Source organism: Pan paniscus, chromosome X (assembly GCF_029289425.2).
Source record: "Pan paniscus chromosome X, NHGRI_mPanPan1-v2.0_pri, whole genome shotgun sequence".
Taxonomy (NCBI): Eukaryota; Metazoa; Chordata; class Mammalia; order Primates; family Hominidae; genus Pan; species Pan paniscus.
This window is the reverse complement of record NC_073272.2, coordinates 18,525,501-18,548,724: the sequence shown is the minus strand read 5'-3', so window position 1 is coordinate 18,548,724 and position 23,224 is coordinate 18,525,501. Positions and strand designations below refer to the sequence as shown.

Genomic DNA, 23,224 nt, shown 5'->3' with positions numbered 1-23,224 from the left:
GCAGTGAGAAGCAAGCATTGTGGCTGTTGTTCCTTATGAAAGAGAATGTTTGGCAGCTTGCTAATAACTAGTAACCAGTAAGAGTTAGCAATGGGGTGGGAAATGCTTGATAAAAAGATTGAAGTGCAGTTCAACCTGAAAACTCTTGGTGGTTCTCAAACCTGGCTACCTATTAGAATCACCTGGTGTGATGTGTTGGTGCCCAAGTGGGTGAGGTAAGTGTCCACACAGGGGGGTGGCCTGGAACGGAGAGTGAGAACCAAGCAGGGAGAGAAGGGTGTTTGAGCAGAGGAGTGAGTGGCAGCAAAAATGACAGATCAGCCACATGCACAGGGAATAAGTAAAAATATTAAAGATAGTAGAAACCAGGTTTCTCACCATCAGAGAGGAGAGTTACAAACATGGAAAGGGAAAAAATAAAAATGACCTCCGTCATGAGGTAGCACCATGAACACATGGTTTTCATTCCACACAGAAATGAGCACACACACATTCCCTGGCTGTGTCCACTGAGAGCATGCAGTGCAGTGGCACCCCAATGGCAATGAGCACACCTAGCATCCAGATCTTGCTTTCTAAATACCAAGATTTAGACTTTCCACTAAAAGGATCCAGAGCTCCCTGGGGAAATGGCTGATTCCAGGGTTAGAGCAGAGGAAGAATACTATCTTGTGCCAGAAAGCAAGGAAACGTGTGAAGAAATGATGGGGACGAGTTAGAAAGACACAAGTCAGCTTGAATAGTCTCCCATTGGCCAAATTGGTAATTATTATTATTATTTTTTGAGACAAAGTCTCACTCTGTCATCCAGGCCGGAGTGCAGTGGCGTGAACATGGCTCACTGTAGCCTTGATCTCACCAGCCCAGGTGATGCTTCTGCCTCAGCCTCCCGGGTAGCTGAGACTACAGGCACATGCCACCATGCCTTGCTAATTTTTTTTTTTTTTTTTTTGAGACGGAGTCTCACTTTGTCACCCAGGTTGGAGTGCAGTGGCGCGATCTTGGCTCACTGCAATTTCCGCCTCCCAGGTTCAAGCAATTCTCCTGCCTCAGCCTCCTGAGTAGCTGGGATCACAGGCGCCCACCACCATGCCCAGCTATGCCTGGCTAATTTTTTGTAGAGATGAGGTTTCACCATGTTGCCCAGGCTAGTCTTGAACTCCTGGGCTCAAGTGATCCTCCCAACTAGGCCTCCCAAAGTGCTGGGATTACAGGTGTAAGCCACCATGCCTGGCCTCAAATTGGTAATAATTTGAGCATCAAAATTACAGACCACTGCATGAGTCTGTACAAATATAAATACATGGAAAGTCTGATGAACAGAGTATTCACAGTTTCAAAGCACATCCCAGCAAAATACTAATTACATTCAAAGAGGAAAAGAGTAACTTTACAGTCAAGAAACCTGGCAAACACCACCTGCATCAAATGACCCAAGTATGAACAGTAATGGGACAAATGGCTGCATGTGCCACCTGACAGCATGCAACAGACATAAGGAGATTGATGAGACATGAAAACCAAATGTAACCTGTGAGTGTGAACTGGGCTTTTTTGCTAAAAAGGACATTATTGGGACGAATGGAAAAACCTCAATGGAGTCTGAGAGTGAGATGGTAATAACGCGTAAATGATCATTTCCTGATTTGGATGGGCACACTGTGGTCATGTAGGAGAATGCTTGTAAAACACTACGGCATTTGGGAGTGATGCAACATTAGGTCTCAAGTGATTTGGAGAAAAGTTCTTTATGTTGTACCTCCAATTTTTCCATAAGTTTGTGTTTCAAAATAATAATAATAATAATAATAATAATAATAATAATAATAATCCATTGATAACTGTGCTCGCTTCAGAGAAATTAAATAAAAATCTTGAGGGTTGAATACAAAAAACAAAACTAAATAAAAGCAAAATGGGTCAGGCATGGTGGCCTACGTCTGTAGTCCCAGTGCCTTTGGGAGGCCAAGGCAGGAGGAATGCAAGGTCAGGAGTTTGAGACCAGCCTGGGCAATATGGTGAAATCGCATCTCTGCAAAAAATACAAAAATTAGCCGATGTGGTGGTATGTGCCAGTAGTCCCAGCTACTTGGGAGGCTGAGGCAGGAGAATCGCTTGAACCCAGCAGGTGGAGGCTGCGGTGAGCCAAGATCGCACCACTGCACTCCAGCCTGGACGAGAGTAAGACTTTGTCTCAAAAAAAAAAAAAAAAAAAGGCCGGGTGCAGTGGCTCATGCCTGTAATCCCAGCACTTTGGGAAGCCAAGGTGGGCAGATCACCTGAGGTCAGGAGTTCGAGACCAGCCTGGCCAACATGGTGAAACCCCGTCTCTATGAAAAATACAAAAATTAGCTGGGTATAGTGCATGCTTGTAGTCCCGGCTATGCAGGAGGCTGAGGCAGGAGAATTGCTTGAACCCAGGAGGCGGAGGTTGCAGTGAGCCAAGATTGTACCATTGCACTCCAGCCTGGGCGACAATAGCGAAACTCCGTATCAAAAAAAAAAAAAGAAAAGAAAAAAAGCATTAAAAAAGCACATACACAGGCACACAAACATGTACACACCCAAGGAATGGCTTTGGTGACCTGCAGGGTGTGTGAAATTTTATTTTTGTTTGTTTTTGCCTGGAAGAGTGGCTCATTTTATGTTCTAATTTTTTTTTGTTGTTTTTTTTTGGCAAGTAGAAATGACAAAAGGGTGGGAGAATGCCTCTTTATCCCTTTTTTTTTTTTTTTTGAGACAGAGTCTCGCTCTGTCACCCAGGCTGGTGTGCAATAGCGTGATCTTGGCTCACTGCAACCGCCATCTCCTGGGTTCAAGCGATTCTCCTGCCTCAGCCTCCCGAGTAGCTGGGACTACAGGCACGTGCTACCATGCCTGGCTAATTTTTTGTATTTTTAGTAGAGACGGGGTTTCACTGTGTTAGCCAGGATGGTCTAGATCTCCTGACCTCGTGATCTGCCCGCCTCGGCCTCCCAAAGTGCTGGGATTACAGGCGTGAGCCACCACGCCCAGTCTATCCCGTTTTTTTAGAAGGGATGCAAGGTTCTTAGAATGGGGGGAAAACTGAGAAGAAAGCCTGACAGAAAAAGACTTTGAAAGAGTAGAATACGATCAGTCAGTGCTAGGTGCGGTGGCTCATGCCTGTAATTCCAGCACTTTAGGAGGCTAAGGAGGATGGATCACCTGAGGTCAGGAGTTCGAGACCAGCCTAGGCAACATGGTGAAACCCTGTCTCTACTAAAAATACAAAATTAGCCGGGCGTGGTGGTGCACACCTGTAATCGCAGCTACCTGGGAGGCTAATGCAGGAGAATCGCTTGAACTGGGGAGGCAGATGTTGCAATGAGCCAAGATGGCGCCATCGCACTCCAGCCTGGGTGACAGAGTGAGACTCTGTCTCAAAAAAAAAAAAAAAAAAAATCAGTGAGAACTAGCAGAAAACAATGAGACTCAGGCTTGTGAATCTGGACAGAGCTTATCTTAGATGAGGCATCAGAATGCACAGTTGTCACACCTGTGAATGGAGAAGCTAGGCCTGGAAGCTAGCATGTAAGTGATAGAGGCAAAATGCACGATTACCTATACAAGCGAGGACAGGTAACAAGATGGAATTTGCTGCCAGACACAGCCCCACTTTTATTAATGCCACCAACATTTACCGGTGGAATTATGGTGCCATGTGCATCAGGCGCTATGCTGGGTGCTGGGGGAATAAGACAAGTTGTCTGCCATCATAGATGGTCACAGGAATAATAACCTCTCACTTGTTAAGTTCTTACTACATGCCAAGCAGCATTTCCCAAACTCACGTGGCCACACAACTGTTGTAACATCTCTTGGAATTAGTTTGGCAAGAGGGATATTGGGCTTCATAGCAATTCATAAGGGATTATAGTTGACCACGAGTTTAGCTGAGCAAACCACAGTATGCTACAACTGCTAAAAGAGCTCATGAAATCTTAGGCTGCATCAAAAACATACAAGATATGCTATGGTGTGCTTTCTGCAATTAAGACAACGCATTATATTCACTCCTGAGGACTCACTTTAACGATGACACTGACAAACCAAAGGGTATTTACAGGCAAAACACCTGGATGGTGAGGGATTATAGGGGCTAAGACATTTGGGGGAACTAAGAACTGGGCCTGTTTGTCCTGATAAGTTCCAGGGTCTTCAGCCATAACACTCGAGCCAAACAAAAGTGAAATGAGCCTTCCCATGAGGTAGTAGGCTGCCTAAATATCTTTGAAATCACTTTTTTTTTTTTTTTTTTTGAGATGGAGTCTCCCTCTGTCACCCAGGCTGGAGTGCAGTGGCACAATCTCGGCTCACTGTAACCTCCGCCTCCTGTGTTCAAGTGATTCTGCCTCAGCCTCCCGAGTAGCTGGGATTACAGGCACACGCCACCACCCGGCTAATTTTTGTATTTTTAGTAGAGACGGAGTTTCACTGTGTTAGCCAGGACGGTCTCGAACTCCTGACCTCAAGTGATCCACCTGCCTCAGCTTCCCAAAGTGCTGGGATTACAGGTGTGAGCCACCGCGCCTGGCCTGAATTCACTTTTAAGTCTGAGCTATGTGAAATGCCCAAAATGAGACTTAGGTATTCTAGGTACCTATGGTAGATCGTGGGCACTGTTGGCTGTCTTGATTAATAAAAACAAACATGTGGACTGCTTTGTTTTCCATAGTCTCTCCCTCTTGATATGAGAGGTGCGGTCATAGAGGCACACTGCAGAAATAGTCTGTGTCACCCTCTGGGGAAGAGTCACAATACAGATGACGACTAAAGGTTCTGAGAAGTCAAGTCCTTTGGTAAAGAAATCCAGGCTGGGCACGGTAGTGGCTCACACCTGTAATCCCAGCATTTTGGGAGGCTGAGGCAGGAGGATCACTTGAGCTCAGGACTTTGACACCAGCTTGGGCAACAGAGTGAGACCCTGACTCTACAAGAAATAAAAAATTAGCTGGGTATGGTGGCATGTGCCTGTAATCCCAGCTATTCATAGGGAGGCTGAGGTAGGAGAATTGCTTGAGCCTGGGAGGTTGAGGCTGCAGTGAGCCATGATCACACCACTGTATTCCAGCCTGGGCAACAGAGAGATACCTTGTCTTAAAAAGAAAAAAAAATCACGGCCAGGCACGGAGGTTCACGCCTGTAATCCCAGCACTTTGGGAGGCTGAGGCAGGCAGATTGTGAGGTCAAGAGATTGAGACCATCCTGGCCAACATGGTGAAACCCTGTCTCTACTAAATATACAAAAATTAGCTAGGTGTGGTGGCGTGCGCCGGTAGTCCCAGCTACTTGGGAGGCTGAGGCACAGGAGAATCGCTAGAACCCGGGAGGTGGAGGTTGCAGTGAGCCGAGATCGCACCACTACACTCCAGCCTGAGTGACAGAGCGAGACTCTGTCTCAAAAAAAAAAAAAAGAAAAAAAAAGAAAAAAATTAATTGAGCAAAGCAACTCTCAAACACTTATCTATTTGTTTTCCTGGACTATCTTAAGGCATTGTATCCTGTGAAAACCCTCCGAGAAACACTGGACAAATGTCACAGGCCAAGGCCAAGGCAGGAAAGGACTTGTGATTTCCCTACTGTCATCAGAATGAGGGCCTCAGAGGGTGCTTGTGATGTACCAGCAGGACCCTATCTCGGTCACAGCATTAGACTACCACAGGGAAGGGTTAAGCTACTAATATGCAGTTTGAAATCCAGAGCAAGTGTTTTGTTTTCTAAAGTGTTCCTAGTTAATGATGGCTTCTGTTCAGAAAAAGTGTTTCAAAGAGCAAAGTTGTGCTTCTGTGTGTCAGGCAGGAAAAGTCTGGAAACCGTATATTTGTGTCTGACAGCTTGTTTTCGTTCTGTTATGGAAATTTTCGACAAAACAGAAGTGGAGCAACTAGAACAATGAACCCCATGTACCTGTGACCTACCTACCGTGAGTATCAGCATTTCACCAGTTGCATTCCATCTATCTTCCCCTCCCCTGCACACATGCTTTTCTTTGGGAATGGGTTGGAATATTTTAAGGCGAATGAGAGACATCACATTCTTTCATTTGTAAATACTTCAACAAGCATTTCTTTTTCTTTTCTTTTTTTTTTTGAGACGGAGTTTCGCTCTTGTTGCCTAGGCTGGAGTGCAATGATACGATCTTGGCTCACCGCAACCTCCGCCTCCTGGGTTTTCAAGTGATTCTCCTGCCTCAGCCTCCCGAGTAGCTGGGATTACAGGCGCCTGCCACCATGCCCAGCTAACTTTTGTATTCTTAGTAGACACGGGGTTTCACCAGGTTGGCCAGGCTGGTCTCGAACTCCTGACCTCAGGTGATCCGCCCGCCTCGGCCTCCGAAAGTGATGGGATTACAGGCGTGAGCCATCGCGCTCCGCTTCAGCAAGCATTTCTAACAGATAAGGACTTATAAATAAAAACTATAATTTCTAAGTAATCCTCAACAAAATTAGTAGGAGGAAACTGGAGTCATATTGAAATATTTGATTGGCAGGTTGCCCTGTGACAAATTAGAAACACTAATTGCCAAATACCAATTCTCAGACAGTTTCAAAAAATCTAAAATTACTGTCAACAGTGAGAGGGGGCGGTCCACAATTGTAAAGAACCAAAACTGTGGACAGCTACATGCCTGCTATGAGCACCCCAGGCCACAGGCCTCAGGCTCCAGCCACTCAGGGCCTCTTGCTGGTCTTGAGAGCCACAGCAGGAGCCAAGCATATGGCTCAGGGTGATTCAAAAGGTCTTCAAGTTGATGGAGGCTGCAAGTGTAAAGGGCACCTGCACCCCGGAGCTTGGGTACCCTTCCCTCAGAGTCAGTTACTCAGAACAGGCACAGCCTCAAATTCTGAGGGAAGAGCTTGAAACACACACACACAAGCACATACACATACACATTATATATACAAACTCTTCAAAATTCAATTCTACCAGGAGCGTGGGTGGCTCTCGTCTATAACCTCAGCAACTTGAGAGGCTGAGGCAGGAAGACTGCTTCAGGCCAGGAGTTCAAAACCAGCCTGGGCAACACAGCAAGACCCTATCTCTAAAAAAGTTAAAAACAGTATTAGGCAGGCGTAGCGGCACAGGCCTCTGAGCTACTTGGGAGGCCGAGACAGGAAAATCACTTGAGTCCAGGAGGTCAAGGCTACAGTAAGCTACTGTGCCACTGCATTCCAGAGATCCTGTCTCTAAAAAATAACACTTTTTAAAATAAAAAAGTCAATTCCTATGATTTTGTGAGCATATGTAGTAAAAAATAGATTAGATGGTACATTTAAAAAATATCCTTAACTAGGCTGGGTGCGGTGGCCTGTAATCTCAGCACTCTGGGAGGCCAAGGCGGACAGATCACCTGAGGTCAGGAGTTCAAGACCAGCCTGGCCAACATGGCGAAACCCTGTCTCTACTAAAAATACAAAAAATAGCCAGGCGTGGTGGCATGCGTCTGTAATCCCAGCTACTCGGGAGGCTGAGGCAGGAGAATCGCTTGAACCTGGGAGGTGGGGAGGTGGTTACGATGAGCCGAGATCAAGCCATTGGACTCCAGCCTGGGTGACAAGAGCGAAACTCCGTCTCCAAAACAAAACAAATCACCTTAACTAAAAATATCCTTAACCACAGCTATTTTAGACAAAGTCTAGCTGGGCGCAGTGGCTCACGCCTGTAATCCCAGCACTTTGGGAGGCCCAGGCGGGTGGATCACCTGAGGTCAGGAGTTCGAGACCAGCCTGGCCAACCTGGTGAAACCCCATCTCTACTAAAAATACAAAAATTAGCTGGGTGTGGTGGCGGGCGCCTGTAATCCCAGCTACTTGGGAAGCTGAGGCAGCAGAATCACTTGAACCCAGGAGGCGGAGGTTGCAGTGAGCCGAGATCACGCCATTGCACTCCAGCCTGGGCGACAGAGTGAGATTCCATCTCAAAAAAAAAAAAAAAAAAAAAAAAAAGAAAGAAAAAAGACAAAGTCTAAAGATGAAATTTCTAATGAGATTTTTTTTTTTTTTTTTTGGCCATAAAACATACTTTTCTTATGGGAGGGTTGGGGAGGGCTCTAGAAATTTACCACTAATATGTTAATAATTATGGAGGGAAGAGTTTCACTACAAAGAAAAAAAGATTCCATATAACTGTTATTCTGAGTCTGGAAGAACACTCCCAGAGTGGTGTTTTCACAGACAGAAAACCTGTGCTGCTGTGTGAACCAAAAGGCTAGCAAATATTTGTTAAAACCACTATGTGGCTGGGTAAGCATAGCAAAACAAACATGTGTTCATCTGTGCTCCCTCTGAAGATGCCAAGAAAGTAACAGAAAAGGAATTACATACATAAAAACACAAGGACAAAGAGAATGACAGAGGAGAGGACAGTGGAAGCTGTCAAGGGCAGTCAAGTGGAAAGCTGTCAAGTGGAAATGTCAAGGGCAGACAGTAATCTTTTTTTTTTTTTTTTTTGGAGACAGAGTCTCACTCTGTCGCCCAGGTTGGAGTGCAAATGGTACGATCTCGGCGCACTGCAACCTCCGTCTGCCGGGTTCAAGCAATTCTCCTGCCTCAGCCTCCCGAGTAGCTGAGATTACAGGCATGTGCCACCACACCAGGCTAATTTTTTGTATTTTTTTTTTTTTAAGTAGAAACAGGGTTTCACTATTTGCCCCGGCTGGTCTCAGACAATCTGCCTGCCTTGGCCTCCCAAAGTCCTGGAATTACAGGCATGAGCAACTGCACCCGGCCTAGGCAAACAGCAGTCTACTTTGTTGACCAGAGAAAACTGTACTGAGTTGTCTGCAGCAAGGGTGGAAGCCCAGAGAGCCCCTGGGCCTCCCAACTTGCCCTGCCCTGCTCTGCCCATGTGGGGAGGGGAGCCAAGCTGCTGTACACTCAGGGACCGGTGGCACAGTTGAGACTGGGGGTGTGACATCAAGGTCAAGCCACAGGGGTCAAGGGATAGTCTGCCTATCAACTGGCTCTTCCCATTGTCCTGCCTACAGCCAGGCAGGAGGCCGAGGAGTCCTCTGGGGACAAGCTACCTTCCCACAGCTACTGAGCCTCTCCAGGCCAAAAGGCTTGTCCCCACATTCAGCGGCCATGTACCCTTTCAGTATGGCACTGCTAATGCGAAGGGACAGGTAAGGAGAGTCTGGCACATAAACGACAGATCCCCAAACAAACAAAAGAGTCCCGAGGGAGGAAACAGCATAGAAAAAGACATTTTATTTGAGACAGGGTCTCACTTTGTTGCCCAGGCTGGAATGCCAGTGGCGTGATCATGGCTCACTGCAGCGTCGACCTCCCAGGCTCAGGTGTTCCTCCTGTCTCAGCTTCCTGAGTAGCTAGGACTAAAGGTGCGCACCACTACGCCCGGCTAATTCTTGATTTCTTTGTAAAGGTGGTGGTCTTGCTATGTTGCCCAGGCTGGTCTCGAACTCGGCCTCACGTGATCCTCCCGCCTCAGCTTCCTGAGTAGCTGGGACTAAAGGTGCACACCACCACGCCTGGCTAATTCTTGGTTTCTTTGTAAAGATGGTGGTCTTGCTATGTTGCCCAGGCTGGTCTCGAACTCGGCCTCACGTGATCCTCCCGCCTCAGCTTCCTGAGTAGCTGGGACTAAAGGTGCACACCACCACGCCCGACTAATTCTTGGTTTCTTTGTAAAGATGGTGGTCTTGCTATGTTGCCCAGGCTGGTCTCGAACTCAGCCTCACGTGATCCTCCCACCTCAGCCTCCCAAAGTGTTGAGATTACAGGCATTGCCCACCGCACCCAGCTGAAAAAGGAGTCTTTTGAGAGAACTGTAACTAACGTACTCAGGGAACAGTAAGATACTGCACCCATATGACAAGGTTAAGAGAAAGGGAACACTGACAGAGTAAGAAGGAACGCTGACTCCAAACGTGCAACAGCTTCAATACAAGGGACTGGACTGGAGAAAGCACGGAAGAGCTTGAGACAGAACACCCAAGGGAGGCAGCAGCGGGGAAGGTGGCCCCTGCTGGCCGCACCACCAAGGCAGGCTTCCAGAATGCATCATGCATGCGCTGGAGCCTACAGGACAAGCTGGGATATGTGGAGCCCAGAGGAGCTGTTGGAGGAAAAGCCTTAGCAGAGAGCAGGAACACTGCCACTGGAGGGCAGAGCCTGAATGGAAAACGCAGTCAGCTTGGAAAAAAGATCCTGATGAGCCTCAGAGACCAGAATGTGATTCAGGGTGATGCAGCATGTTTGTGGTTTCTGTAGGGAAATGTGTTCTACCTTGTAACTGGGATAGAAAAGCACATTTCAGCTCTACCCTGTATTTCCTGCCAAGTCAGACCTTGGTTTTGATTCCAGGGTGCCCTGACCAGGGGAGCTGCCAAAGGGCTGCGGGGCCTGCTTTTATGAACAGATAGAGACCCTTTTGGCCCCTTCCATCATTATGTGCTGATACTGAGCACATAACGGAGGCCATGAGGAAACGCTGGAGAACACTCTGCTTACAGTTTAGGAACGAGGGCAAATCTCATCTTGCTTAGCAGCTCATCCTCCTGGAGCATGACCAGGGCCACGGGGTACATCTGATCAAAGTCGAAATTAAATTGCACGCCGGCCGGAGGGTCACGAAGGAAATTCCTCTTGTCCTTTGATAAAAAAAGAAAAAAACACAGGGTATTCCACAAAATGCGATTAATAGATAACAATTTTTTTTTTTGAGACGGGTTGTCGCCCAGTCTAGAGTGCAGTGGCGCAATCTCGGCTCACTGCAACCTCCACCTCCTGGATTCAAGCAATTCTCCTGCCTCAGTCTCCCGAGTAGCTGGGATTATAGGCACCCGCCACTGCGCCTGGCTAGTTTTTGTATTTTTAGTAGAGATGGGGTTTCACTATCTTGGCCAGGCTGGTCTCAAACTCCTGACCTCGTGATCCACCTGCCTCGGCTTCCCAAAGTGCTGGGATTACAGGGGTGAGCCAATGCGCCCACTCTTTTTTTTAAATTTTATTTTTGTTTTGAGATGGAGTCTTGCTCTGTCGCCCAGGCTATAGTGCAGTGGTGCAATCTCAGCTCACTGCAACCTCTGCCCCCTGGGTTCAAGCAATTCTCCTGCCTCAGCCTCCCGAGTAGCTGGGATTACAGGTGTGTGCTAGCACGCCTGGCTAATTTTTGTATTTTTACTAGAGATGGGGTTTCGCCATGTTGGCCAGGCTGGTCTCGAACTCCTGACCTCAAGTGATCCACCCACCTTGGCCTCCCAAAGTGCTGGGATTACAGGTGTGAGCCACTGCACCTGGCCTACTACATAACAATTTATCATAGACTGGGGAAATATTATATTCTTTCTTTATTTTGAGACAGTCTTGCTATGTTGACCAGCAGGAGTGCAGTGAGACTCTCAAAAAAAAAAAAAAAAAAAAATAGAAGCGGACAGGGTGTAGTCGCTCACGGCTATAATCCAGCACTTTGGGAAGTTGGGCAAGAGGATCGCTTGAGGCCAGGAGTTCGAGACCAGGCTGGGAAACATAGTGAGAACCCATCTCTAAAAACAATTTTAAAAATTAGCTGGGCATGGTGGCTTACGCCTATCGTCCCAGATACTTGGAAGGCTAAGGCCGGAGGATCACTTGAGCCCAGTTCAAGGCTGCAGTGAGCCATAATTATGCCACTGTACTCTATCCTGGATGACCAATTGAGACTGTGTCTCTTAAAACAAAAACAAAACAAAACAAAAAAAATTAAATTAAAAATTTTGGCAGCGCATGGTGGCTCACACCTGTAATCCCAGCACTTTGGGAGGCCAAGGCAGATGGACTGCTTGAGGTCAGGAGCTCGAGACCAGCCTGGCCAACATGGTGAAACCCTGTCTCTACTGAAAACACAAAAATTAGGCTGAGTGTGGTAGCTCACGCCTATAATCCCAGCACTTTGGGAGGCTGAGGTGAGGGTGGATCACGAGATCAGGAGTTCGAGACCAGTCTGGCCAACATGGTGAAATCCCGTCTCTACTCAAAACACAAAAATTAGCAGGGCGTGGTGGCGGGCACCTGTAATACCAGCTACTTGGGAGGCTGAGGCAAGAGAATCGCTTGAACCTGGGAGGAGAAGGTTGCAGTGAGCCGAGATCGTGCCACTGCGCTCCAGGCTGGGTGACAGAGCGAGACTTTGTCTCAAAAAAAAAAAAAAAAAAAAACCACACAAAAATTAGCTGGGCATGGTGGTGCACGCCTGTAGTCCCAGCTATTCAGGAGGCTGAGGCAGGAGAATCATTTGAACCCGGGTGGTGGAGGTTGCAGTGAGCCAAAATTGCACCACTACACTCCAGCCTGGGTGACAGAGCAAGACTCCATCTCAAAAAAAAAATAAAAAAATAAAAAATAAATTTTATGTGTACATTTTGTTAATGTACACATCATGTGTTAATGTGTACATTCCTAACATCTCAAAATATTTTAAAAACTGTATAGAAAAATAAATTCTACTAAAGTCATATCAACAGAGATATATCATGACAGGAAGAAAGTATGTTCTATCTGGGGTACCACAAGATACTTACAGCTGATAAGGCCAAAATTTGTTGTTGAATTGTTTCTTCATCGTTAGTGTCAACCCATGGGGGCACAGCTGCTTCTATACAGTTTTTAATGGCAAAGAAGAAAAGAGAAAAAAATAGGTCATGATGGTTACACTGCCGTCTATGGTTTCAAAGCATGAAAGTTTCTGCATGACCACTAAAAGTAGTAATTTACCAATAAGTTCCAAATATGAACATTAACCGTAATAACCAGACTTATTATTATGAGTTGTATGCACATATGCATTTGGTAAAAAATAAAAAAACTCTACTTGAGGCCAGGCATGGTGGCTCACACCTGTAATCCCAGCACTTTGGGAGGCCGAGGTGGGTGGATTGCTTGAGCCCAGGAGTTGCAGACCAGCTTGGGCAACATGACGAAACCCTCTCTCTACAAAAAAATACAAAAGTTAGCCAGATGTTGTGGTGCGTGCCTGTAGTCCCAGCTACTTGGGAGGTTGAGGCGGGAGGATCACCTGAACCCAGGAGTCAAGGCTGTAGTGAGCTGTGATTCCGCTATTGCATTTCAGCCTGGGTGACAGAGTTGAGACCCTGTCTCAGAAAAAAAACAAAAACCAAAAAACTCTACTTAAATGATACAGTGGAGAAACTGGACAACTCCTTAATCAGGTGATCAAAATCAACAATGAGGGAGAGATGAACATCATGGCCCTCCAGATGTGGTATCTTGAGGAGGACATCATCACCTATGTAGTATGCTGGCTAAAAATGGACAATCTGAGTCTAGTTATGAGGAAATATCAGATAAAGCCTGAATGAGGAAGAATCTATTAAAAAAAAGGCAGAGAAGTATTCTTCAAAAACATTAATATCATAAAAGACAAAGAAAGGATGTTGGAATGTTCCTGATTAAAGAAGGCTGAGAGACATGACAAAGAATACAATACCTTATCCTCAACTGGATCCTATACGAGGGGGACAAATGTTATAAAGGACATTACTGGGTCAACTAACAAAATTAACTGATGAACAGTAAAGTATTGCATCAAGGTGAAATTTCCTAATGCCGTTAACTATACTATGATTATGAAAGAGAATATCCCTAATTCTTAGGAAATGTGTACTGAACATTTGTGTACACACAAGGAAAAAAAGGGCACACACACAGCAAGAGCTGGAGAGAGGGCGTGAATAAGGCAAACAGAATAAAGCTAGAGCAATTTAGGTACTGGTATATGGATGTTCTCTGTACTATTTTTATTCTTGCGACTCTTCTGTAAATTAAAATTTTTTCCAAATAGAAAAATTTTTAGAAAGTTACTTAAAAAAATGAAAGAAAAATGGGTAAGTATATTTCTGGAGTAAAAAAAAAAGAAAGTTACTGTACTTGATTCATGATAAAAGGTGATGTTGTAAGACAGGTGATTAGGAATAAGAAGAGGGTTTTCAGGAGCTAAAAAAAAAAAAAAAGAAATGCACAAGTTGGAGGCAGTAAACAATAGGGCTGGAATCAAATCCTCAATGAGCCGTTAGAAGCTAAATGCTGGGAATGCCAAGATCTAGCCCATGTTTTTCTGGGGCTCACAAGATAGAGGTGATTAGAATCCAGCACTGTAAGTGCCGTGCCAGGTGACAAATGACAACCCTCTGGAGAGGTGAGAACTACAAGATTTTCTGGTGACCTAGGAGCCCAATCTTGGACTAGGAAGAGGAGGTCAGTGGTGGATGGGGGTGGGGGTGTTTAGAGTGGAAACAAAAACAATGGCAAGCTCGTCTGAAGATCTCTCCCGTGTAAGCAGCACGGAGCAGCTAGAGAGCAGAGTGAAGGCTGTAGATCTGCGTGATCGGCACAGAAGACACACAGGCAGGGGGCCCTTAATAGCCTCATTCAGCAACCCACAGCGGCAAGATTAGGATGGGAAGCAGAAGTCACAAAAATGTGGACTAATTCATAAGCCACTGAATCACTCCTGCTGCCTTAACACTAGATTCTAGCCCTACTGGTCTTGCAACACAAAGTGAAAAGGCAAATCTTGCAAAACGCACGGTGCTTCACAAAGTCAAAGTAAAGTGACATGGGATAGCTGCCTGCATCACCACAAAGCAAACAATAAGGAGGACCTGGCAGTTAGGGCACCTATGCCTGAAGGAAACACAAGGCTGGTGACCCAGCAAGTGCTTTAAAAGAGAATGATTTGGTCCCAGCTACTCGGGAGGCTGAAACAGGAGAATTGCTTGAACCCGGCGGGCAGAGGTTGCAGTGAGCTGAGAAGGTGCCACTGCACTCCAGCCTGGGCAACAGACAGGCTCCGTTTCAAAAAAAAAAAAAAAGAGAGAGAGAGTGTGATTTGAAAACCAAAGGGGCAATTAAGACAGGCCCTTGGAGAGCAAATGCTTTGCTGTCCTGGAATATTTTGGCAGAAATAGTCCCTTTACTATTATGCTCTGAGTCAGAGGGAAGACATATCATATCACGAGCCCACTGAGAGAAAAGTTACATGCATGTGTGGATGGACACAGGGATGGATAGGCAGATGAGCACACGCTTCATTCTTTGGCTTATCCCAAGTCAGCAAATGGTGGCAATTATAATCCAAATTCTATTAATGATAAGATAATCTAAACATATTTGCACATTTTAAAGAAAAAATTAGGGTAAAGCCCCCAAAACATTTTTTCTCACACACTTTAGTCTCCATTCCAAGTCTCTTCACCTTGGGTAGTCTCTCCTGGTGCTATTTATGCTCAGATAATGAGGCCCTCCTAAGATACTTGTATGAGGAGATGCTCCCCACCCCGAGTTCCTGAAATTATTCTTTTTAGAGTGACCAAAACCTCTTGGTTCTCCAACCCCAAGGACACTTCTTAGTTCTCTTCTCTCTAGGCCAGTTTCCTTATCTGGAAAACGGAGGTAACAGTAAGTACTTCATAGAGTTACTGTGATTATGAAGTGAAGAAACGCATGGAACACATTTCCAAGGTGCCCTTCTCATGGTCATTGTAAGTGGACCTCTTGGCCCTGCCTCCCATGGCTGACTGCTCTCCTGGAAACTCTCCCCTCTCTGGGCTTCTGCTACTTCTCTCTCCTAGTTGTCCACTCTCTTGGGTAAATGGGCACTGTTTTTATTTTCTTTTTTTGAGATGGAGTCTTGCTCTGTTCCAGGCTGGAGTGCAGTGGTATGATCTTGGCTCGCTGTAACCTCTGCCTCCCGGGTTCAAGTGATTCTCCTGCCTCAGCCTCCCGAGGAGCTGGGATTACAGGCGCATGCCACTAGGCCCAGCTAATTTTTGTATTTGGTTTTGAAGGCAAATTTCAGTTTCATCACTTACCAGCTGAGTGACCTTCCGCAAATTACTTACCCTTGCTGACTGCATCTTTATTATTTATTTATTGAGACAGAGTCTCGCTCTATCACCCAGGCTGGAGTGTAGCGGCACAATCGCGGTTCACTGCAACCTCCACCTCCCAGGTTCAAGCAATTCTTGCGCCTCAGCCACCCAGACAGCTGGGATTACAGGTGTGTGCCACCAAGCCTGGCTAATTTTTGCATTTTTAGTAGAGATGGGGTTTCGCCATGTTGGCCAGGCTGGTCTCGAACTCCTGGCCTCAAGTGATCTGCCTACCTCAGCCTCCCAAAGTGCTGGGATTACAGGCATGAAGCTACCACGCCTGGCCCTGACTGCGTCTTGAAATGAGATGTTATATATAAAATGCCTGCTGCTCAGCAGGCACTCAGTGATGTCAGTTCCTTCCCCTCCTCCCCTCCCTAAACACTGTGGAGCTTCTGCTCATCTCCCTTCATGCTTGACACACTTTCCATAGAGGAGCTCATCTACTCTCATGGTTTTTATGTGACTTGATAATAATCTATATCACTAGATTGAATTCTGCTTCATGCTTCAAACAGGAATAAACTGCTGCAGGAGCCTGCTTATTTAATTCAGAGCCACACTGAGCAAACGAACTTTCTGCAATGACAAAAATGTTCTATATCTGCATTGTCCAGTGCGGAAGCCATTAGCCATATGTAGTTATCGAGGACCTGAAACGTGGCTGATGCAAAAAAAGAAGGAAATTTTCCCCAGATAAAGCACTTGTGTTCTCTTTCCTGTCTTTCTACATGTTCCTATCTCCGGGATGTCTAACTCACTTCAAAACTGAAGTTGCCTCCAAACCTTCCACCCCCACGCCCTCACAGTTCGTATCTCAGAGGCATCAGCTCCTACAGCAAGTCCCCAAGCCAGGATCACTTTTGCTGCTTCCAAATAATCACTAAGTGATGCTAACTTGTATACCTCACTTGTCTAAAAGAGTTGCTCATGCTTTTGAGTTTACCTAGGTGCAAGAATGCCTGATGGAAATTCACCATGGGATTAATTGTGGCACAACTCGAACTGAATTGTTTTCTACTACTTTTTTTTTGAGACAGGGTCTCACTCTGTAGTCCAGGCTGGAGTACACTGGCATGATTATAGCTCACTGCAGCCTCAAACTCCCAAGCTCAAGTGATCCTCCTGTCTCAACCTCCCAAGTAGCTGGGACTACAGGTGTGCACCACCACACCCATCTGGCTAATTTCTTTTAATTTTTTTGTAGAGATAGGGTCTCACTATGTTGCCCAGGCTGGTCTCGAAGTTCAGGCTCAAGTGATCCTCCCGCCTTGGCCTGCCAAAGTGTTGGGATTACAGTTATACTACTTTTGCCAAATCTAAAGACACGAGGCTGGTTTTGTGTTCGGGTGCTACAAAATGGTAAGAGTAGGCATGCTGAGGCCTTATAACTTCAGAGGCATGTGTCAGCAGTAATGTATTGAGTATGTTCTCCAAACACCCGTGACTCTTTACGGCCCTCTGTCACTGCAGGTGCGGTCACTCGCCTCCCTCGGAAGCTCTTCCATTTTTTCTCCTGAAGACAGCAGGAACGGAGCCACCACTTGCTAAATGCCGGTCATGTGCATACTGTGCACTGTGCTGGGCATGTGGTAGAAAGTCAGAACTGAGGCCAGGCGCAGTGGCTCATGCCTATAATCCCAGCACTTTGGGAGGCTAAGGCGGGCGGATCACGAGGTCAGGAGTTCGAGACCAGCCTGCCAACATGGTAAAACCCCGTTTCTACTAAAAAAACACACACACAAAAATAGCTGGGTGTGGTGGCTCGTGCCTGTAATCCCAGCTACTCGGGAGGCTGAGGCAGGAGAATTGCTTGAATCTGGGAGGCAGAGGTTGCAGTGAGCTGAGATCACGTCATTGCACTCCAGCCTGGGTGACAGAGCAAGACTCCATCTCGGTGGGGGAAAAGAAAAGAGAAAGTCAGAACTGAAAGCTTACTTGCCCCTTTCACAGCCAGCTCCCCAGTGGGGCCAGCACTGGCAGCCCTCACCCAGAAACAATCTAGTCCCTTCCTTTAAATCATGGAAGTTTATGGGTTTGTCTCCCTCACTAGTCTTTGTGCTACCCAAAGGATGGGGCCATTGCATATGCATTTTTGTGTTCTCAGACCCTCAGTGTGGTATCTAGCACATAACAGGTGCTCAATAAAACTTGGCAGGTTAATTAAGACAAACCTATACCATACCTGACTTCTTTGTATGTTGCTCTTCAACAAATTTTTTCTGTTCCTTCTGAAAATCTCCTATAATTGTCTGTTAAAAAAAATACATAGTCAAATTAAATAGCAATGTATCTAAGGTTTAATTGATGACTTCCTTAGTTCAAATATCTACCAACATAAATGAAATGCCATAGGCCCACTGCAAAAAACAAACTCACTCCTTAGAGTCTTAAAAGGGTTGTTCCTAATGGGCTAGGACCTTAGTCGCATGATGCAAAGGCATAAATATATCCTCAAACAGTTATAAAGTTAAACTCACAACATGAAAAGTTGGCCAGGCGTGGTGGCTCATGCCTGTAATCCCAGCACTTTGGGAGGGCAAGGCGGGTGGATCACTTGAGGCCAGGAGTTCGAGACCAGCTTGGCCAACATGGTGAAACCCCGTCTATACTAAAAATACAAAAATTAGCTGGGTGTGGTAGCGCATGCCTGTAATCCCAGCTACTTGGGAGGTTGAGGCAGGAGAGTTGCATAAACCCAGGAGGCAGAGGTTGCAGTAAGCTGAGATCACACCACCACACTCCAGCCTGGGTGACAGAGTGAGACTCCATCTCAAAACAAACAAACAAACAAACAACATGAAAAGTTTAGTATAACCCCCAAGTATCAATGTATTGATTGTAATATATTAAAATAAAAACAGCTATTTAAATCAAGTACTGTAATTTAATGATACTTACTTGTTATACAAAGAGAGGAAAAAACCAAAAATCTCAACAATTAACATTTTTATCAGAATATGATATTCTACTTAGGTTAAAAAATGTTCATAAGAAGAAGAAACAATCAAGAGGAAATAATGAATTTCATACATTTCTACTTCCAAAAGATAATTGAATATACCTTGTCAATGATGCCATCTATTTTTCCTTCTTCTACGGATTTCTTTATTGTTTGTGCTGTTTCAGCAACTGATTCAGTTATCTTTTTTGTGGCAGCAGATGCAAAGTTAAATAAATAGTCTGTAAAGAATAAAAAGAATCTGTGGTTATTATGTTTGAGATTTTTCCCTTAAAGAGATCTTATGAGAATCTAAAGCATTAGGGCATGTTCCTTGTTCATAAGGACCTGAAACAAGTAATGAGAAGCACTGACAGTGATGAAAAGCACCACTTTCTTGGTGGACTGGCCAATCATACTGGGCCTTTCATTCATCTCTTTTTTTGTTTTTTTGTTTTTTTTTTTTGAGACAGTCTCACCCTGTCACCCAGGCTGGAGTGCAGTGGCGTGATCTCAGCTTACTGCAATCTCTGCCTCCTATGATCAAGCGATTCTTCTGCCTCAGCCTCTCGAGTACCTGGGACTACAGACACCTGCCACCATGCCTGGCTAATTTTTTTGGTATTTTTAGTAGAGACAGGGTTTCACCATGTTGGTCAGGCTGGTCTCGAACTCCTGGCCTCAAATGATCTGCCTGCCTCAGCCTCCCAAAGTGCTGGGATTACAGGCGTGAGCCACCGGGCCTGGCCTCATTCATCTCTTTCAAAGACCCTTAGTATACTCTTCCCAGTAGCTGCTTCAAAATTTTCTTGCTCAAGTCTCTGGTTCTAATTTATCTCAGTAAATAATCTACCCTCCTACTTTGCCAGGAAGAACAAGGCTCCTTTATACTTTCCTTCCTTTCTAGATCTCATGTATGCCATCTTTATTTTCTCCTCCTTCCCTCCTGTTCAAAGAAAAAATGCCCCTCCTTTCTCAAATTAACATGTCCCATGATAAATCTGGGGGAATTTTAAATAAGAAATAGAAATCTTGGCAAGCCCTAGTAGAAACAGAAATCTTTTTTTTTTTTTTTTTTTTTTGAGATGAAGTCTCACTCTGTCACCCAGGCTGGAGTGCAGTGGTGTGATCTCAGATCTCAGTTCACTGCAACCTCCACCTCCCAGGTTTAAGTGATTCTCATGCCTCAGCCCTGCAAGTAGCTGGGATTACAGGCGCCTGCCACCACACCCGGCTAATTTTTATATTTTTAGTAGAGATGGGATTTCACTATGTTGGCCAGGCTGGTCTCAAACTCCTGACCTCAGGTGATCCACCCGCTTCGGCCTCCCAAAGTGCTGGGATTACAGGCGTGAGCCACCAAGCCTGGACTAGAAATCATTCTTAATAATAATGAGCAAATAAGTAGAACAAGATTAAAAGTGGAACCCACAAAACTTCCAGTTTTTACAAAACAAAACCACAGAATTAGCTTTCTGGAAGACGTGAAAAGACATGTGTCAAGGTTCTATTGCACTATAAGGGCTCATTTGTTGTAATCCCAGCACTTTGGGAGGCCGAGGCGGGCAGATCAGGAGTTCGAGACCAGTCTGACCAACATGGTGAAACCCCGTCTCTACTAAAAACACAAAAAAATTAGCTGGGCATGGTGGCGTGCGCCTGTAATCCCAGCTACTCAGGAGGCTGAGGCAGCAGAATTGCTTGAACCCGGGAGGCAGAGACTGCAGTGAGCCGAGATTGCGCCACTACACTCTAGCCTGGGCAACAGAGCGAGACTCCGTCTAAAAAAAAAAAAAAAAAAAAAAGGGCTAATTTGTAGACAAATATCATTTCAAAGTCCACATCCTACAGAATCCAGGCTGCTGAAAGAGACTTGAGGCAGGTCTTGAAGCTGGACCTGCTGGGGGATGCTCCCAGGCAATTGACATCCTCCTCTCATGAGAAATAGCTGGCACATTAGGGCGGTCTTGCCTCTCTTACTTACACCTGTTGAAGGGGCAGGCAGGTGGAGAAGGTCCCATAAGAATGGCAAAGAGAGCTCTGCACAACAGATTCCATCCTCATTCTGTGGGTGGTATTACTTCCAGGAAACCAGCAGACTGTATAGGTGTCTGGGAGCCAGTAATATTATCACTCCATCTGAATGATCCTTTCACCAGCTTCCCATTTAACAATCTACTTTCTCCCATTGTGTCTGGTAGTGTTTATCTGTCAACCCCAACAAAACACCCCCAGGACATACCACAGGAAGCTACTTGCTACTTATCTCTGGTCTAGTTCTCATCTTTCTCCTTCTTCCCAGTCTACAGTCATATGATCACATGGAAATTCTTCACTACCTCCAAGGAGGCCTCCTTGGTTTGAAACATTTTTGTCTGCTCTCTCTTTATCTGGCTAACTCTCCATATGCTGTGGGTCTCCACTTAAATATCACTTCTCCTTAGGAAATATTCCCTTGACTACGATGGATGTCCTGAGATGTGTTCCCTCCGCACATCCTGTGTTTTGAAGACTGTTGCCTGATCAACAATCTTCAAAACACTCTACCGATTACTTGGTGAATGTCTTCTCAGCCAGACTGAAAGCCCATGCTGAGCCCCATGAGTGTAGGGACGTGGGCTGTCTGATACCCCACTATATCCCCAGCAGATGACCAGCGACCAGTACGTACTTGTTGAATGGATGAATGGGGAGTGACAGAACAAATGCTGAGATTGAGTGAAATCACTTGTTTCTCTTTAGTTATGACTACTCTACTTGTACAGAGTGGTATGATAAAATGCGTAGACAGCCACACTAGTTTGTAAAACTGTTGCAGGCCAGGTCTCACTAATATAGGACTTCATCACAACTGTTTCAGTACTGACTGAGTGGTTAAGTTAAATATTAAAAGCCAGTGACCGGGCCGGGCGCGGTGGCTCACGCCTGTAATCCCAGCACTTTGGGAGGCCGAGGCGGGCAGATCACGAGGTCAGGAGATCGAGACCATCCTGGCTAACATGGTGAAACCCTGTCTCTACTAAAAATACAAAACATTAGCTGGGCGCCTGGGCTACAGAGCGAGACTCCGTCTCAAAAAAAAAAAAAAAAAAAAAGCCAGTGACCTTATGCAAAGGCTGGAATGTAACATAAGCTCAAGAGTTTTTTGCCAAGGCCTTTCCGGAACCTTAAAGCATGACCAAACTATTTCACTACTGAAAATATACGAAAGAGTTCTAATTAGTTGGCTCATAGAAAAATAAAAGTGCTTAAATACTTTAACAGAAAAAAAGAAAGACTAGTCAAATGCTTTTTCAAGTTTATGTGACTTAAGTAAAATCTTTAATAAATAAGCTAGCTTTAAAAATTACTGGTAAAGTAGTATTAGAAATGTCTTCAGAGTTGCCAGCATATATTTTTGTTTACATTTATTGATCAAGCAATTTCATACTTATCTCTGCCAAATACTGTAAGGTATCAAAATTTGGCATAGAGGCTACAAAACGATAACTCAGCCCAAAACAGAGTGAACTTTGCTGTGTAATTTTTTTTTTTTTTTTTTTGAGACAGAGTTTTGCTCTTGTTGCCCAGGCTGGAGTGCAATGGCACAATCTCGGCTCACTGCAACCTCCGCCTCCTGAGTTCAAGTGATTTTCCTGCCTCAGCCTCCTGAGTGGCTGGGATTACAGGTGTCTGCCACCATGCCCAGCTAATTTTTATATTTTTAGTGGAGACAGGGTTTCACCATGTTGGCCAGGCTAGTCTAGAACTCTTGACCTCAGATGTTCCGCCTGCCTCAGCCTCCCAAAGTGCTGGGATTACAGGTGTGAGCCACCGTGCCCGGCTGCTTGTGTAATTTTTAATAAATGAAACACTGATATTGGTTTAATGAAGATAGCTACATCTTGAATTATTTAGTAAAATACCCTAACTTCTGATCTTGTGGTCTTAGGCAGTCTAGTCCACAGACATAAAGGAAGTTTGTTCTGGGAAAGGACGGTTATCATCTTTGTTTCAAAGCTAAACTATAAACTAAGTTAATGAACAAGAATAGCTTGGAGGCTAGAAGCAAGATGGAGTCAGTTACGGCAGATCACTTTCACTGTCTCAGTTATAATTTTGCAATGGCGGTCTCATAACTTTCAATGATGACTATTGCAGTTTTCATAAATAATCTAGGTAAATGATTAAAATAAATAATTAGATAAATGTAATGGGATACTCATAAACAAATGTCATAATTTTGAATCTAAAGTTATATTAAATAACAGATATTTCATTATTTGGGTATTTTCCAATAAAAATATATTGTAGGAAAACATTCTTTCTAAACATTGTGTCCTTTTTAAAGGGCAACTAATTTTTGTCTAACTCAAAGCTTATTTAAAGGTTAT

At 45.1% G+C, this 23,224-nt stretch overlaps 1 protein-coding gene across 1 annotated transcript in view; it reads right to left on the bottom strand.

Moving 5' to 3' along the window:
- The window catches only part of SYAP1 (synapse associated protein 1), a 45,911-nt gene that overhangs the window by 11,139 nt on the left and 11,548 nt on the right, over positions 1-23,224 (bottom strand). The window contains exons 2-5 of the mRNA XM_003819524.5: positions 18,975-19,093; positions 18,096-18,162; positions 12,542-12,615; positions 10,494-10,633 (exon numbers count right to left, since the gene is read on the bottom strand). Coding sequence (XP_003819572.1) covers positions 10,494-10,633; positions 12,542-12,615; positions 18,096-18,162; positions 18,975-19,093 — 400 coding nt within the window. The remainder of the gene's footprint in view (positions 1-10,493; positions 10,634-12,541; positions 12,616-18,095; positions 18,163-18,974; positions 19,094-23,224) is intronic.